This window comes from Aedes albopictus, chromosome 2 (assembly GCF_035046485.1).
Source record: "Aedes albopictus strain Foshan chromosome 2, AalbF5, whole genome shotgun sequence".
Lineage (NCBI taxonomy): Eukaryota > Metazoa > Arthropoda > Insecta > Diptera > Culicidae > Aedes > Aedes albopictus.
Genome location: NC_085137.1, coordinates 131,797,703 through 131,817,084, shown reverse-complemented (window position 1 = coordinate 131,817,084; position 19,382 = coordinate 131,797,703). Strand labels below are relative to the sequence as shown.

At 39.8% G+C, this 19,382-nt stretch overlaps 1 protein-coding gene across 8 annotated transcripts in view; it reads right to left on the bottom strand.

Annotated features, from left to right (window-relative positions):
* The window catches only part of LOC109417689 (ankyrin-3), a 591,898-nt gene that overhangs the window by 33,732 nt on the left and 538,784 nt on the right, over nt 1-19,382 (bottom strand). For 5 of the 8 annotated variants that reach the window (XM_062850447.1, XM_062850452.1, XM_062850453.1 and 2 more), the window contains 3 exons: nt 17,980-18,057; nt 3,488-3,712; nt 1,730-3,417 (listed from right to left, as the gene is read on the bottom strand). In XM_062850447.1, the coding sequence (XP_062706431.1) occupies nt 1,730-3,417; nt 3,488-3,712; nt 17,980-18,057 (1,991 nt within the window). The remainder of the gene's footprint in view (nt 1-1,729; nt 3,418-3,487; nt 3,713-17,979; nt 18,058-19,382) is intronic. The other 3 variants (XM_062850448.1, XM_062850449.1, XM_062850451.1) reach the window with 1 other exon arrangement.

Below are 19,382 nucleotides of genomic sequence, written 5' to 3'. Positions count from 1 at the left end.
AGATTCGGAGAGAATCCTTCTCCAGATTCGGAGTGAATCCTCTTCAGGATTCTGGGCAAATCCTCCCCAGGATTCTGGGAGCATTCTCCCCAGGATTCTGCGAGAATCCTCCCCAGGATTCTGGGAGAATCCTCCCCAGGATTCTGGGAGAATCCTCTCCAGGATTCTGGGAGAATCCTCTCCAGGATTCTGGGAGAATCCTCTCCAGGATTCTGGGAGAATCCTCTCCAGGATTCTGGGAGAATCCTCTCCAGGATTCTGAGAGAATCCTCTCCAGGATTCTGGGAGAATCCTCTCCAGAATTCTGGGAGAATCCTCCCCAGGATTCTGGGAGAATCCTCCCCAGGATTCTGGGAGAATCCTCCCCAGGATTCTGGGAGAATCCTCCCCAGGATTCTGGGAGAATCCTCCCCAGGATTCTGGGAGAATCCTCCCCAGGATTCTGGGAGAATCCTCCCCAGGATTCTGGGAGAATCCTCCCCAGGATTCTGGGAGAATCCTCCCCAGGATTCTGGGAGAATCCCCCCCCCCCAGGATTCTGGGAGATTCCTCCCCAGGATTATGGGAGATTCCTCCCCAGGATTCTGGGAGAATCCTCCCCAGGATTCTGGGAGAATTCTCTCCAGGATTCTGGGGAATCCTCCCCAGGATGCTGGGGGAATCCTCCCCAGGATTCTGGGGGAATAGTCCAGGATTCTGGGGGAATCCTCCCCAGGATTCTGGGGGAATCCTCCCCAGGATTCTGGGGGAATCCTCCCCAGGATTCTGGCAGAATCCTCCCCAGGATTCTGGCAGAATCCTCCCCAGGATTCTGGCAGAATCCTCCCCAGGATTCTGGCAGAATCCTCCCCAGGATTCTGGGAGAATCCTCCCTAGGATTCTGGGAGAATCCTCCCTAAGATTCTGGGAAAATCCTCCCCAAGATTCTGGGAGAATCCTCCCCAGGATTCTGGGAGAATCCTCCCCAGGATTCTGGGAGAATCCTCCCCAGGATTCTGGGAGAATCCCCCCCCCCCCCCCCCCCAGGATTCTGGGAGATTCCTCCCCAGGATTATGGGAGATTCCTCCCCAGGATTCTGGGAGAATCCTCCCCAGGATTCTGGGAGAATTCTCCCCAGGATTCTGGGGAATCCTCCCCAGGATGCTGGGGGAATCCTCCCCAGGATTCTGGGGGAATAGTCCAGGATTCTGGGGGAATCCTCCCCAGGATTCTGGGGGAATCCTCCCCAGGATTCTGGGGGAATCCTCCCCAGGATTCTGGCAGAATCCTCCCCAGGATTCTGGCAGAATCCTCCCCAGGATTCTGGCAGAATCCTCCCCAGGATTCTGGGAGAATCCTCCCTAGGATTCTGGGAGAATCCTCCCTAGGATTCTGGGAAAATCCTCCCCAAGATTCTGGGAGAATCCTCCCCAGGATTCTGGGAGAATCCTCCCCAGGATTCTGGGAGAATCCTCCCCAGGATTCCGGGAGAATTCTCCCTAGGATTCTGAGAGAATCCTTCTCAGGATTGTAAGAGAATCCTCCTCAGGATTATGAGAGAATGCTCCTCAGGATTGTAAGAGAATCCTTCTCAGGTTTGTGAGAGAATCCTCTTCAGGATTCAGAGAGAATCATCCTCAGAATTCTCGGTGAATCCCTCTTATGATTCTAAGTGATTCCTAACCTAACCTTACGGGACCTCACGAGACAGTCGCTTGTTGAATTGACTTATACGATTAATGTACATACCGTCCATCACATTGCACTCCACTCCGTTAATTTTCACTGGATCCACCTCGTCAATTCCGTTAGTCGAGCCGAGCTGTTGCTTCGCCAACTTCTTCTCCCGTTCGTCCGTTACCAGCTCCAAGTTGGTAATCGACTTGCTCACAATATCCGCCCGGTTGATTTTGATCAGTGCCTGCTCCAAAACATTGCCAGTTGCATCCCTACCGGCCTGACGCAACCACAAGCGCAGCATCACCACTGCCTGTTGGGCTTCGTCGTTCTCGTACTCGGCCTTGATGAGATCTACGTCGCTCGGTGAAATCTGCAGTTCCTCCGCCAGCAGAGGCCAATCCGATCCTAGCAGATTGCAAATGTCGGTGATTTTGATGTCGGCCTTGTGAATTTCACTACCGGCATCGCCGTTCTGGAACGTGAAGTTGAGCGTTTTGCTTCGGTTGGCAGCGTTGACGATTGCTTGCTGGTCAAAGTTGAGAATTTCCGTGGAGCTCTGGTCGAACTCGGAGCCGGTTTCCATCTCGTCTCCACCGAGACCGTACTTTTCCGGAGGCAGTGTGAAGCTCAGGGTGCACAGCGGAGTAGGAGTTGGTTCTCCCTTGGCCACTTTGGGTTCGTTCATGAACGAAATGCGACCCAGCAGTTCGTCCAGGTTGTTCTTGATCTTGACAGTGAACGTGAGCCGGTTTTCTTTGAACGCGTTGAACTGGATTGAAAGCTGTTCGCCGGTCTTCATAACTGGGATAATGTTGCCAGCGAATTCCAGATAAACCACACGACCTTCACAAACTTCCACATCACGAGACTTGGCGATCTCCGTAAAGTGCTCTTGATGCTCCAGGGTCTTATCTTCCTTATCATCGGTCATACAGAACACGCTCAACTTCGCTTCGTTTTGATCAACTCGTTTGGCATAGACGACAAACTTGACCATGAATGGCACATGCGACATCTGCGAGTACAGGTCGGTGGCCATCTTGGTCGCCTCGTTGATGTTCCGACAGTCCATCAACCAGAAGCGAGCCGACACCGTCGTTGTGAATGAAACACAATCGTTAACAAAGGTCAACGGAGTTGACCCAGTAACGTCCTCCCAGACGGCTTTGTTCTGTCCGCCGGTGATAGAGCAGAGTAATCTTAAGGTCGGCGCATTGCCCGAGTACTGGTTGATCATGCCGGAATTGTAGGCCTTCGGTGCAGGCATACTCAAAGTGATCGCTTTGTGGAACTTGCGCCGTCTGGGTTCTACCGTTACCACCGGAGATACGGCAACGCTTCGACCCAGCAGATTCGCCGTAGTGTTCATATCGATCGGTTGAGCCTGAAGACCCACGCGGATCTTCTTGGTCAGAGCGTTCTGCGGGAAGATTGCCTGAACCAGTGGAACAGCGGTGGCCGAAACGGTGCCACCTTCTGGTCCGATGGCATGCACCTCCTGCCGGATTCGTGACACGATCGCGAAATAGTGCGGGAAGTCATTGGTCAGAATACGGGTTATTCTGTTGGTGTGCAAATCTTCCAAGAAGTTCAAGGTATCACCCTTGAAGGTGTCATTCAGCACATCGTGAATGGCTTCTTCACTGTCATACAAAGTATGTTCCCTCCAGGTCTCTCCATTATCCGAGCGCAGAATAATGATTTCACGTTCTTTCTCGCGCAGCGAAGCAAAGTGAGGAACTTCAATTATTACCGGGCTGAAAATCAAACACAACCATTACACAAAATGTTCCGAACATCCCAGCACAGAAAACCCCAACGACTTACCCCAAAAACTTGGCCCCAACCGGAGCCAACTCCAGGATGCGACTGACCAGAGCTTCACCTTCCATGAGTGGTGGCGCGTTGGTGATCCGCTGTGGTTTCACGTACCGACAGGTGATCCTCGTCGGTTGGGCAGCCGATCGTGGCGGAACAATGACACGGACTCCGCTGTGACGGCACCCGCGCATGGCACCACCTCGGGCATCCACCAGGAATGAAACCAAGAATCTGTAAGCAGAATTACGGCATGGAATGGCGGGGATAAACGAAAAAAAAAGTTCAATTAGTTTCTTGTATCTTGGGAAAACAATGGATGAAATTGGAAAAAAATACGTGTTACGATACGAGATGGATGAGCGCACTACATTGAAGAGAGAGAGAGAGAGCAAGGTAGGAATGTACGAATGATTAAACTAATAAGCGACACGTTTAGGAAACATGATGATTTACAGGACGAAGAAGGATAGCTTACAGAAGAACCATAACCACAACCACGTATAGAAAATGTTACTAACTACAGAATGATTTGTAAAAGAACAAAAATTAATGATTTTAAGCTTACATTTACATAGCAAAACTTTATTTGAAATATGATAATAATAAAAACTTTTATATAATCAATGCTAAAAATTTTGTATATTACACAGTTTAAAAACAGTATAGATAAGGCACGGTGTGTTTATAGAGCAACTTTAAAACAAAAAAATAAGTAAGTCTGAAATTTTGCCCAGTGATACTTTGGGTCATTCCCTTCAATTTGCTGGGTCGGTTGAAAACTTCCATCGGGGGGTCTAGAACAAAATTTTTTTTTGAAGGTTTTTCATGCAAAAACTGTTAAAAGCGCATATTGGAAATTATTGCATCTCCTACAAATAGTCACAACTTTTTTGTCTTTGAAGATAGAACCATACAATTTTTAGGCGTTTCGAAGTAGTATGCGTAGATGACTGTGTGAAAATGTCATTGAAATATGTTGAATGGTTTTCAAGTAATAGCAAAACTATCAAACGCATTCTAAAATACTAAGCTTAGTAGCAAACGATCAACAAAATACTAGCTGTCCCGGCAAACGTTGTCTTGCCAAGCTGTGGTGGTTTGACAATTGTTGAGCTCATAACGTCACCGCACTCTAGATTGGTTTCATTTCGATCGTGTTGATTTCCTTTCCAGCTCACGAAAATCAGTGTTTTATCAATTTTCTTACTTTTCTAGTTGATTTTCGTAACTTTTTGTACATATAAACACAGCCAACACAAATGCGAACCGAACCGTGCAATAATCATGCTGATCGGTTCATCCGTTCGTGAGTTTTGTTGCCTCAAAGGGACTTCAAACTCATTTTTATATATATAGATCTATATTTTTTTTGTACAATAATACATGAAAAATATTTTATTCTAAACACCTTGAGTCATTATGATTGGCGGTACTGTGAAAACTTGTTTTTCAAATGATGAACAGATACATAGTTAAATACATGAAAGGAAAACACACACTGTCATTATGTAGCTTTTCACTAAAGTATTAATTATTTATTTCAAGAACGTGGTTTTGCGTATACATGTTCACAAGTACAAGTATGCCTCTATTACGAATCCTATAATAAACACAATTATCATGATTGCTGAGCATGTCGGCCTTCCCTAAAGAAAATATTTGAATGTTATTTGGTAAGCCAAGAAAAGCACTCGAGGATTGGGAAACATCTCTGTTTCGAAGAAAAAGTATAGAAACTAAATTATTTTGGAATTAATGTTTACAAGCTCAAAATTGAATAGTATTTCACCTTAGTCAATGAATAAAAACAAGTTAACTCTGTTAAAGACCTCATAATAACATTGAAGTTGTGGGTATGAGTCAACATTAAACCAAGACAGTACACAATAACGAGAACTGAAATCAAAACAGAATTCAATTGGGCAATATTCGATCAAGGGCAACTCTACGGTACTAAACATAGTTTCCGGATTATTCTACGATATTTGACATAGCTGTTGGACCTAAACTTAGGTTTGTCTTTAAATTTAATAGCAATATGATGCTTATTACTTATGCCACCATTTATTAACAAATAACTGATAATAAGTTCTGAAAGAAGAGTTAAAAGAACGGAGTACTTATTGAAAATGTTTCTACATTAGGCATGAAAATTAGGCTGTTCAGCATAAAGCCAAGGGAAAACAATTTGATAACAATGGTTTAAATAGTCTTATCGATTTGCATATGATGTCTCAAAAATATTTTCTGTGGCTTCCTCCAAGCATGAGGAAGAGTGATTGATCATTGTAAGGGCGTCGTTGACTAGCAGAATATTTTCAACATAAATCTATATCTTTCGAAAAAATAACAAACAGTTTTTTTGTAATCCAAATTATTGCGCCACCCTCTCCTAAAGCCTTTCGCTTGCAATCTGATACTTAGATAAGACCTTAATCATTTAAAAAAATGGAAAAAATGAACATGTATACGCAAAACCGCGTTCTTGAGATAAATAATTAATACTTTAGTCAAAAGCTACATAATGGCAATGTGTGTATTCCTTTCATGTATTTGACTATGTAATTGTTCATTATTTGAAAGACAAGTTTTCACAGTACATACCGCCATCATAATGACTCAAGGTCATTAGAATCAAAAATTTTTCATGTATTATTATATAAAAAATATAGATATTTTGTTGGAGTTTTGCTACTAAGCTTAGTATTTTAGAATGCGTTTGATAGTTTTGCTATTATTTGAAAACCATTCAACATATTTCAATGAAATTTTCACACAGTCATCTACGCATACTACTTCGAAACGCCTGAAAATTTTATGGTTCTATCCTCAAAGACAAAAAAGTTGTGAATATTTGTAGGTGATGCAATAATTTACAATATGCGCTTTTAACAGCTTTTGCATGAAAAACCTTCAAAAAAAATTTTTGTTCTAGACCCCCCGATGGATGTTTTTAACCGACCCAGCAAATTGAAGGGAATGGCCCAAAGTATCACTGGGCAAAATTTCAGACTTACTTATTTTTTTATTATAAAGTTGTTCTACACAACACACCGTGAAGGTTATTACAGGTTATTACCATTTTTATCAATTATCTTAACAAAAATATGGTACCGCCCTATTGTTCAAAAAAGCAATAGGGTGCGGGCACCGGTTTTGGCCAGTCTAAGGGAAATCATTTTTATAAAAATAACCAATAATCCAATGAAAACTATCAATGTGTTAAATGAAAGGTTTCGATCTATACTTTATTAGAAAAATGCAGAAATCAAGCTAATACTTGATTTATGTATTAAAAGTGGCACTGGCCAAAATAGAAGCCTTGCCGCAGTTATGGCCATATTCTCAGCTTTGGTTTTTATTTTGGCCAATCACGTGTATTTCTTATGGGAGTGGCCAAATTAGAAGCACCCTGGCCAAAATGGATGTATGGGAGCTGATTTTTTAAGGACAATTATTTTTTTTCTTCAAGTTTTTAATCAAAATGTATGGTTTTAACAGCTGCAATCATATTATTATATTAGAATCTACTAGTGAAAAAATAAATTTATGCCAATTAAGATCGTTACAGGCTGAATACCGCACTATGGCCAAAACTCCGGGCTGGCCAAAACTGAAGCTTCTACCCTACTTTAAATATGACCAAGTATTCCACATTATTTTAAAAAAAAAACGCGATTCTGACAATAATCTGCAGAGACCCATGCATTTTTTCATTAAAATTAGACAAACCGAGAAGGCGAAGGAGAAGATTCAACAGTGGAAAATGTTGAGTACTTAGGTTTACTTAAGTACAGACATTTTGCAATGAGCTCTCAAGTTGAAGATAACTACGAAGGTTATCGATCAGTTTGATGATAACAAGGTTTTTCAAGCTTTTGTTTGTGATTCTAGTTTAAAAAAAATCTCCAATGTTGGATCGCAACATCAAACTTTATTTCGGCACAACTTTTATACTATCGTTACAGTCTGATTCTGGCAGATACAAGACAGCCCTAAACGAGTGAAAGAGATGATGATTACTCAAGAAATCTGAAGTGAATTCCCTGAACAAATCGTTGGACGGAATCCCAAGAGGAATCCCTGGGGAAGTTCCCAAAAGGAATCCCGAAGAGAAAGGGACAACACTGGAGGAATCCTTTATGGAATCTCAATAATAATCAGTGAAAGAACCCTGAAAGAAATCCGTAAAGGAATTTCTAAAGGAAACCCTAAAGGTTTCCTGGTACGAATCAATGAATTTCAAAAATAATCCCTGGAGATATCTTTGGTAGAATCTTGAATAAATCTCTGAAGGAATCCCAGAAGAAATTGTAGGAGAAAAGCCGGGAAGGATGAATAAAGGAATTCCGAAATGCCGGAACAAATACAGAAATCCCGAGAGACATCAATGAAGGAATGAACGCAAGAGTCCCGAGCAGGAATGCCAGATGATTTTTTGAAAAATTTGTATCGCTCTTTTAAAAGTTCTGTAGGTATCTCATACAAAATTTGAGTGAAAAATCAGTATTCCATACAAAAATAAAATGGCCGCTCTAGCTCAAAAATCTGTATTCCATATAAAATGAAATCTGCACGGATGCTCATGTGTATGTATGTATAATACAGATAAATCTGTAAATATGACATCCCTGGTCCCGGAGATATCCTGGGAATAATCCATAAAGGAAGCTCGAGAATAATCGGTGAATAAATCCCGGCAGATGTCAATGACGGAATTCCTACAGGAATTCCGGTAGAAGTCTCTGAAAGAATATCGAGAGAAAACTCATGAAAAATCCTGGAGGAATTTCTTATGGATGAATCTCGGGAATGATCCATGAAAGAATCTGGAAGGAGTCCCAGCAGAAATCTTTAAATCCCGGAAAGAATTCCGAAAGGAATCCCAGGGAAAAAATCGAAAAAAAATCATTCAAAGAATCCCAAAAGTAATCACCGGGAGAAATCCTTGAAAGAATCCCTGGAGGTATACTGAAAAAATCTCGGGAAAAATCCTTAAAGGAATGCCGTGAGATACCAAGAAATCAAAAATCTGGGGATTACCGGTAGTAATCCCTGAAGAAAACCAGGAAAGAATCAATGAACGAATCCCGGAAAGAATCCTGAAAGGAATCCCGGGGTAGATCTCGGGAAAAATGCCGGAAGAAATCCATAAAAGAATCCCGGGAGAAATCAATGAAGAAATCGCGGGAAGAATCCTTGTAGGAACCCAAAGTGTGACTTCATGGCGTGCGGCTAGTGCAGTGTCTCCAAGCATGTGCATGCTTTCTTTAAATAACGAATAGCTGGCAGCATTAAACTTGTCCATGTATTTAGAAAAAGAAGAATTTCTTTTGGAATCCCTAGCGAAATTCTTGACGAAAACTCAGGAGAAACTTCTAAAGAAATCCAGCAGAAACCCCTAAAATCCTCTTAAGAAAAAACATGAAAGAATGCCGGAAAGGAATCCCTGGAGAAATCTCTAAAGGAATCTCGGAAAGAATCCTTGAAAAAAAATGAAAAATTGAATGTCGGGAGGAATCTCTAGAGCATAGGTTCCCAAACTTTTCGGCGACCCACCATAGAAATTCCCTCATTTGTTGTCTATTACAGTTAAACATTCAACTGTCCCTCGCGACACGCTGGATGAAGGCCGGCTCACAGTTTGGGAAACTATGCTCTAGAGTAAGACTTTACCAAAAATCAGGAGACATTTAAAGATATCCCGTGAGAAATCAATGATGGAAACCCAGAAGGAATTCACCAGTAAGAATTCTGGTGGAATCACTGAAAAATTCTCAGAAGATTCAATTCCATTGGAAATGCCGGGAGAAACCCCTGAAAGAAAGCTGGGAGGAATTCTTAGAGGAATCCTTAAAACAATACTAAACGGGATCACAGGAAGAATCCTGAGTGAAACACCGCACAGTGGGAAAAAATAGGTATAAAACGCAAATAAATTCAATATCTCTGCTCGGAGTGGATGGATTCGAATGAATTTTTGACGCAAACTGCAAAAATCTCTACAGTTTCTTTCAGATAAGGAGGGTGTCATTCACCGCACGATGCTGGAAATCAGTGAATTTAGTACGTTTTATCCCACTCTCTCTATCATACATCTTTTTGAGAAAATCCTCATTTATTCCCGATTGGCGCGCAAAATAAATGACTTATTTATCTCGTATTTGTGTAAAAACTTCCATAATATCGGCAATTTCACATAGGGTTGGTCCTGCTCTTATCGATTGCGTTCCACTCCGGGCGGAGATATATGTGAAATTTCAAAGAAATAGGGGATATCGGGGTTATTTAAAGATATTTCAATTTTTAAAGCCGTGCGGTGAGCCAAATCAGCTCCATTCGATACTACGGAAGTTTTTACACAAACACGACTTAAATAAACCATTTATTTTGCACTTCAGGAATTTTCAAAAAAGGTAAAAAAGAGAAAGAGTGGGGTAAAACGAGCTAAATACATTGACTTCCAGCATCGTGCGGCGAATGACACGTTCCTTATCTGAAAGTATGGAGAATTTTACAGTTTGTGTCAAAAATTCATTCAAATCCATTCACTCCGAGCAGAGATATTGAATTTATTCGCGTTTTATACCTATTTTTTCCCATTGTGCACCGGGAAGATAACGTGCTTCCTGGGCCGACATTCTGATAAAGGACTCATTTCACTGAGTCAAGATATTAGCAAACGTAGTTTTTGTTTACCCTAGTGCCATATGTTCGAAGGATTTCTTACTAATAATTACATTATCGGATTGAGTTTGGCTAGATAAACGTATTTATAGAAATTATAACTTTTTGTTGGGGTGAAATATTATCAAATAAAATCAATTATACTACAGCACCATCTAGTGAAAAAATATCTACAGACAGATCATTTTTAGCAGATGCTCATCCGTAATAACAATTCCAACGTTGACACCACCTTCAAATTTTAGATCATGGTTATAATATCATTAAATTCACTTCACTTTGGAAATTCAACTCATAAACCACGGCCATATGTAATCTTCGCTGCAATGTTTGAGCCACCAAGTGAACCAATTTTGGAGTTAATTGTTCACCATGTCTAACGTATTAACCTTCTGAACAACTTCTCCGAAGGCATTTTCAAACTAAGTAAAAAGAAAATCGTGATAAGTACTGTTCCTTTGAATTCCACTAAGAACTTACATCTTTTGACAGATACGTATTTAGACCTCAACTGTAAGGTCGCCTTCAGTGTCTTGTACTTGACTCGACTCGAGTGGAATTCAAAGGAGCAGTACTTAACACGATTTTCATTTTACTTACAGATATTCCCCTAACAAGCCCAGGTTAATTATGATCATTTTTAAACTGTTATCTCACTGTCAACCCGAATGACGAGTTCGTTGCACAGAGCTGTTTCAAGGCGTCAGCTTTTAGAGGGAATTTGACGGGGCTTTCAGAGGCTTTCAAGGGCGTTTAGGAAGATTTCAGTTGGGTTTTCAGGGGTTCCAGAGGCTTTCAGGTTTAGGTTTCTGAAGCGTTTCAAGGCGCTTCAGAACGTTTCAAAAGGGATTGTTAGGACATATTAAGAGGTTTCAGAGGGTTTCAAGGGGTTTCAGAGGCCTTTTAAGGTGTTCCAGGAGTTTTCAGAGGGGTTTCAAAGCGTTTCAGAGCGGCTTTAGTGACTTTAGTGGCTTTAGGGAATTTTAGAGGGTTTTCAAAGCCTTTCAGGGGAATTTTAGGGAGAGGGGGGGGGGGGGGGGGGGTTGTGTTTAGAAGGCCTCTAAGACGTTCCAGATTGATTCCGCTAGCAGATCCGAAACTCAAGGGACTTCTCAAGCAGACATTGAACTCATCAATTTACAGAACATAGTTGTATTGGCCTAAATTCCAATTAGATAATTTCCCTTAAAGGAGGCAAAAAGAATTTTAGGATAAATTATTAAGAAAATTTCAGCATAAATATTTCAGGCCAAACATATCAATAGGTCCTATCTGCATTTGAGAGGCTCTCTTTGTTCACTTTCTCTTTCAATTATTGGAATATAATGGTACACTTTTCAACTATTTTTGCAGTACAAATCAAAAGGCGATTGTTTTGACCATCGTTCAATGCAAGGAGACAATCATATTTCAAATAAAAAGCTGAGATATTAACGAAAAAGAGGGAAACCAAAGAGAACCTCTCTTCTGCAGATAGGACTTTTAGACATGTTTAGCCTGATTTGAAAAAAAATCTTCATATTCAACCCCGGCAAGAATTACTTAAGAAATTCTTGAAAGAATTCCTGAAGCAATTTTCAACACAGCTCCTAGAGAAATCCCTAGAAATATTCATGGAAGAAATATTAGAGGCGCTATAACAAGAATCCAGCAAACTCGTGAAACCATCATTAAATTTCTGAGTTTTTTAAAAGAAATTCTTAGAAGAATTTCTAGGGAATATTGTGAAATATTTGCCTTGGAGTAGCTTTTTAAAAAATACACACTAGAAATCAAGGTTAATAATAAATAATCGTATCGTGAAGCACTCATCACGATTTTTTGGCCGATAGCATTACCAAGCTCACCGTGCATCTTTTTGTCGCTATGAGCCATTTTACGAAATGAAAACAATGTTGATGATGATATTGATTTTCACGGGTTAGGACGCTACCTCCTGTCAAAATTTCATTCATAAAATCGGCTCGTAAAATAGACTATTACAGTGAACTCAGCTGTCACTTCTAAGCTGAGGAAAACTCTCGCTGGTCGCAGTGGCGATTGTAAATAAAGACACTCACGCTCTTGCAGTGGTGTTCATTCATCGATTACAACTCTCGCACAGCTGCTCGAAAATCGACGATTTGAAGGAAGCGAAAACTCGAGGAAATATTATCGCGGGTGAATATTTTCACAACGATTGTTGATAAATTATCACTCCGAATGCTGATTCAAAGGAAAGGCAGCGCGGTATCGATACCGTGTCTACAAATAATGGTCACCAAAGATGTTTTTAATACCTTGATGTATTTACATATGTGACACACCTAGCGCTACAGTAATATGAGATTGATAAGCAACTCTTTCGGTATGTTATGTACAAAGATCCTTATGAACCGAAAGGTGTTTGGCAAGGTCATTCCACCGAGCGTGGACTAGCCGTTTCACTCGTAACTTATTTAAATTAAAGAGAATAGTGTTTGTTGCAATGTTTTCTTGGGGAGCATCTAGAAAAGAGCAGGAAGAAAACAAAATTGTTCCATCTTTTGTAGATACTTGAGCTATTCAATAACTTTACCAAAGACACCACTCGCATAATCAATATTCAAAAATTAATCAACCTCGAGATTTAAAATCTTCGTGCACACAAGTGCTAGTTGGTGGCATATTTGTCAAACGAAAAAAAAAATGCAACATTTAACAATTTTAGTCCCCTCCATGCAACTCTCTCCATGCAACAACTTTTGTACATTTTTTTGAAGATTTTGCATGGAGCGTAACGCAGCGCAAGGCTTCCTTCCTCCCCATTAGCGTTGCGTAATATTTGAACGAATCCTGATCTGTCAGTCTCCGATCTACCAAACAATTTTAGTTTACAACTTCATTTCTGAATAATTCAGAATCCTAATGCACACAGACAGGCTCCTGACGAAATGCCCTTCATGCTCCTTGCCGATTCCACAATCGACTATATTTTCACCGTGAGTGGGAATCGGGATGAAAGCTGAGAATCAACACGATATTTTCTAGCGGATAATCTTACGGAGCTGAATGAAAAATAGTTCGAGAGCGTACTCACAATTTCCATCCCAGTTCAGTGAAGAGAATTGTTGGACAAAAGAGGCACAAAACAAGCAACAAACAAGGCGCGACGATTACTCTTTATCTCTACTGGTAACAGATAATGACATCATTTCGAAAATTTTTGTTGCAGACAAAACGGAAGCGGAATTTGTTGCGTACTTTTCAATTCGTGAATAATCAATTATTACTAACCCAAAGCCAAAACTGTTTGATGATAGATCTTCAGCAGAGTTGCAGTGTTTACCGACTCGAAGTTACTGTTCGAAAATCGCAAATCAAGGCTTAAAATTCTCTAAACTCATGGTGTACGATGTTTATCCTATTATTTTCAAGTTGGGACAAACTTATGTCGCATTGGTTGGATTGTCGCAACAAATACAGGTTGCGACATTGTCATAACGTTGCGCGATGGTTGAATTTTGATTCACTGTCCCAGTTAGTTGGCGGGCAGCTCACTTACACTGGAGGAGTTCATTCATGCCTTTGTTAACAAATGAACGACGCGTTGTTTTTATGATGAACATTTGGGACGATAGACACTGAAACAAATTATTTGACTTTCGCGAGCATTTTCGTCTATCAGTAACCTTGCTAGAAATATACATGGAAGAATTTCTAGAAGATTTTTTTTTGAGGACACCTGGGAAAAATCAATGGAACATCGAGAAACTGTTGAAGAAATTTGTTGAAGTAATCTCAGAAAAAACGTTAAAATAATTTCCGAAACCTGGTGACTGGAGGAACCTTAAGAACAGTTTTTGAAGATGTTATTTGAAGTAGGGTATCGCGCTACTTGGGCGGTGGCTTCTATATTCGTCTGTTTTCCACTATAACTCAGTCAATTTTGAACCAATTGACTTGAAATGTTGTACACGGGTAGATACTATACCTATCTCACCACATTCCAAAAGTTGTGTCAATTGGTTCAAATTTGACTGAGTTATAGTGGAAAACAGACGAATATAGAAGCCACCGCCCAAGTGGCGCGATTCACTACTTGCTATTTTTTTCACACAAAATAAATATGTTTAATACGAAACATTCAACAATAACTTTAATAAGTGTAAGAAGGGCTCTGTTCAATAAAGGTGGTAAAAAGCGGACTTTTTAATTTAAAATCATGTAGGATGAATGACAAGAGAAATCTATGGAAATATTCCGGGAGCAAACATTGGAAGAGTTCCTGAAACAAAAAAAATCATCCTTTGGAAGCATTACTGGAAGAATCGGGGTAGAAAAATCAGCAGGGTTTTCTGAAGAAACTTTTGCAAATTTTTACTCTTAGAGAAATATTTGGAGATTTTTGGCGAAACGTCTAAATAAATTTCTGGATAAACACTTCTAGAAAACCCTCGAAGTATCTTTCAAGAAATTCCTTAAGGATTTTTGGTGAAGTCGTGGGAATTCTTCAGGGCATTCCTGCAGGAATTTTTTGAGTAGTTGTTTGGAAAATAAGCAATATCCCTTTAGGAAACGTTAAAAAAAAATTGAGGAATGCTTTGAGGAATTCCCGAAAAAATGGGTGAAAACATTTTTTAAGAACTGTTAGAAAAATTCCTGCAAGAATGCTTGGAATGGAGCAAACCTGATGTGACTTCCACGTCAAAGTCCTGGCATCGAATTCCACTTCTGACCACCCGGCCATTACTAAACGAAATTTGGAAAAAAATGGTTTCTGGAAATATTTTCCACCAGAAAAAAAATCAGGAGATACCTTGATCCTTCCTCTTGATATGATGATGATGATTCTTGTGTACCCACCCACCATCGGTTCACTCATAACACAAACAAAAAATCCCTAAGTTTTCTTGGTTCTTCAAGGGAAAATTTTGAAAGTTTATATTTAATAAAATAACACAATTTTTCTAAAAACTATCTGTACGCTTCAAAGTTATGCAAAAATATTCCCAAAGAGTAGGAAAACATCTTTTACAATTTCTGAGAGCTGTTCCTGGGATTTTTACCAAAGTTCCTTCCTGGATTTCCGCAGAAGTTTTACGGGAGATATTTTTTGGAGTACCTGCCGATATTTCTTCCAGAGGTTTTTCGATTAGCTTCCAGAGTTTCGCGCTGGATTCCTCATGAAGATCCATCCCAAAATTTCAGAAAATTTCTTCACGAATTGTACTTAGTGGTTTTCCGTGATAGCTTTCTAACAGTCTATCTCGGGATTTTTACCGATTTTTCTCTTTGATTTCTTCACGGATTTTCGCCCGTCGCTGCTCCCAGGATTCCCAGGAGGTTTACAGAGCTCCTCATTGGATGCCCTTAATATTTCCTCTCAGAATTACCCTTAGATTTTTTTTTTCAGTGACGTCTTATTTTCTCTCAAGTATTTTTTTTTCTGAAGTTGCTGTCGAGATTTCTTCAATAAGACTTTACGGCGTTTCTCGCAAGATTTCAATTTGATACCTTTGATATTGCTCCGGAAATTTCGTATAAGAAATTACATAAGTTAACCCAGGAGACATTCTGAGGAAATTCTCAGGTGGATCACTGCAAGTAAGCCGGTACAACTAGAAGAAAAAGTCTGGCTATATAAGAAATCATTGGAAGAATTCTATGAATGATACCAGCAATAGCTCCTGTAGGAATCCCAGAAGTCATTCTGGAAAAAATCTTAGGAGAAAGTCTAGGGTAATTTCAGCAAAACTCTGAGAGACATCCCAGGACCAACACTGGAAGGAATCTTCTGAGAGAAGTTCCAGGAGAAACTCCGAAATAAATCTCAGGTAAAACTTCAAAATAAACCCCGCGAGAACCTTTAAGAAATATCCCAGCTGAAACTCCTGTAGAAAACCAGGAAGGAAAAACTGCGGAAGAAATCTCGGGACGAATTCTATTAGAAATTCCAGTAAGAACTCCTGTAGCAGCTTTGAGAGATCTTCCGGGGGAATCGCGTAAAATCTCCAAGAGGAATTCCGAAAGAAATTATTGGAGAAATATAACATAAATATCTACAAAAGCACACTGAAATCTTTGAAATTGGTCAAGCGGTCGAAAAGTTATCGGACCCTAAAGTTAAACTGTTTTGTAAACAGAAGAAAAAATAAATTAAATCTTTAAAACCCATATTTTGCGTTACTTTGGAAAAAAAATCTACAAGTATATTCGAAATTTAGTTTGTTAGAGATTCATAAAAAAGATTGAAAATCGGTTGAAAATTGAAAAAGTTATGGCACTTGAAGTGAAACCACACTCTAAAATTCAACTTTGTGGCGATTGTGACACCTCTAAATCTCAATATTTTTGGCTCAAACTTAGAGGTTTCTCTTTTTATGTCATTTGAATCCAGAGGAGTTTACGAATCGAAGGTTTCAACCACTTTTCAAAAAATAAGCCGCAGCATAATGGCTACCCAACGAACATTTTCCTAGAAACCAGTTCAAATAGCTTCCTTAGGCTATCCCTCGAAAATCTCATGTATATGTCATGTTCAAATGTAAAATGGAACAACAAGGAACGAACTCACCGGGTAATTCTATTCAGCTGGTTTTCTGTGTTTGTCTTTGCCGCTGAATATCATGAACGACAGCCTCTCATAGTATTCTTAGATATTCCCTTCAGACATGGATCATTTCGATCACTTGGCAATCATTTGACTCATTTGTCTATAACTCGGTGTTCGACAAACTTGTGGGTTCGTGTTTTTCCTACAATTTTCACCAAGGAAGCCGTATTCTAACTTTCATATGTTCGGCGTGAGAGCGCTAGTATCACCTACTCATACTAAACGATTGAAAAACTCGATGGTTCAATATGAGTAGCGGGTACTATTTAACACTTTCACGCCATAAATATATGATCGAGAATATAGCATCCTTGGTGAAAATTGTAGGAAAAACACTATTCTTCTAGCTTGCAGAACATCACATTCCAATATTCTAAACTGAATTATAGACAAATGAGTGAAACGATAGCGTGGTGATCGAGAACATCCTTGTCTTCATATGTCGGTTCCATTTTTTTTTATTGGGAGAGTTTAACCACTGCGTCCAATGAGTTGAACTTTTGTGGTATAGGGTCTGGGACCATTTGGGCAGGAGCACCTATTTTGGATACTTGCTGCTATAATTCAGTCAATTTCATACCGATTGACTTCAATTTAGCAACATGGCTATATACTGTGCCTATCTGATCATGCCTCAAAAATCAAGCCAATAGGTTCAAAATTGACCGAGTTATAGCAGCAAGTGCCCAAAATAGGTGCTCCTGCCCAAATGGTCCCAGACCCTACCCCTGTTTACTGTTCGCATCTTACAAAGCTGATCAACCTTTATTAAATCGGTTCCATTTTACAGACTTAAATTCGTGATACAGTATTTTTTATTATTATTATGAAGAATCTGTTTCAGGAAGCATAAAACGCTGTATGGATAGCTTTTGAAAATTGTTTGCAAATTTTGTAAATCAAAATTCGTTTTGTTAATAAATAAGTCACACTTCAATCAAAGCCTAACGTCATGCAAATCAAAAGATACAAACTAAAACAAATTACTGCAACTTTTGTGGTAAGTTCAATTAAATCGTTATCACTCGGCGTTAGAAGGTAGAGATACATTCGATCATCTACTGTGTCGCTTGTTAGTGCGGTGAACACAAGCTCGGCGAAGCTCACACACGCGGGGCCAGGGATCACACTACGCAATTAGCAATTAGGTTGGCAAAACTAAAGAAAATAAAAAAAACTAAGAAAAAGAGTTCCAAAACTTTTCCGGAACCCGTTTTCCCGGTAGCAGACAATATACCTTTCCCTACACAGTGGAGCAAAGTTTTTCTTTTCCCGATATTCCGTTAGACCACCAAGCGACAACGGCGGGTTACTCCTGAGAAAGATGTGGTGTGTGTGGGCGGCCAGAAACGTATGTGACGACGATGACCATCAAACCGATGATGGTGGTTCAGGTTGGTGGGTGGTCGGTTTGCAGGTGTTTTTTTTTCGGTTTTCGAAGAACGCCAATGAGTTTTGTGTGCACGCCCATGGGCGGAAAAAAGGGATATTGTCGACGAAATGCATGGGAATGGGATTGTATGTGCGAGGGGACGATTTAATCGCGCAATCACAAAATTTCAAAAATTATAAGGAATGTAAAGATTTGTTAAAGTTTTTCCAAATCACGTATGTATTAGTATCACGCAAAGTTGGATTCAATCGCGAGGGAAATGGGAAAGTAGCGGCAGCCAAGTACGAAGGGAAAATTCATTGGGACAAGATATATTTAAAGCGCACGCCACGTGAATCGTTCGGTATTTCATTCACAAAATTTTGCGTGGTTTGTATGTGCAGTATGTGTATGTGCGCGATCGAAAGGTTGTAAGGTTGGTGCAAAGGAATGCAAATGGGGAGCATAATTTGTAGAGAGATGGCATTTTTATGTTTTGTTGGTTGGCATAGGATGCGGATCATACGAGGAAGAAAAAGAAACGAAATAAAAAAGAGGGAGATGAGAAAAAAAACAACCAATTAATGTGATTCATTCAAAATTCACACTGTCAATAGTGATTAGTTTTACGATTTTAAAATACTACTTCACTGCGAAGGCAGAAGCTGCTGAGAGTTAGGCCATTTAATCTGTTGTTTAAACATTTTTGATTAAAACTGTGCAAAATGTAATGCGATGGAAGCTTGTATCATTATATGGTTTATGTAGATTTATTTCACTGACATTCTTCATTGCCAATAATGATTATGCAGTTTAATAGTCCAATACAGTATCGTATATGACCTCTGAACAGGACTATCAGTAATAAAGAGAACTGGATACTTTCAATTTTTAATGTAGCGAAAACGTCATCGCGATACGCTGTTGATCATGAATTTGACAGCAACTGATAGAGCCATGATATGCTCATGGTAAGATTTGGGTTTGGATTGGATTTTGATTTGGATTGGATTTGGATGGGATTTGGATGGGGTTTGGATTGGATTTGGATTGGATTTGAATTGGATTTGGATTGAATTTGGATTGGATTTGGATTGGATTTGGATTGGATTTGAATTGGATTTGGATTGGATTTGGATTGGATTTGGATTGGATTTGGATTGGATTTGGATTGGATTTGGATTGGATTTGGATTGGATTTGGATTGGATTTGGATTGGATTTGGATTGGATTTGGATTGGATTTGGATTGGATTTGGATTGGATTTG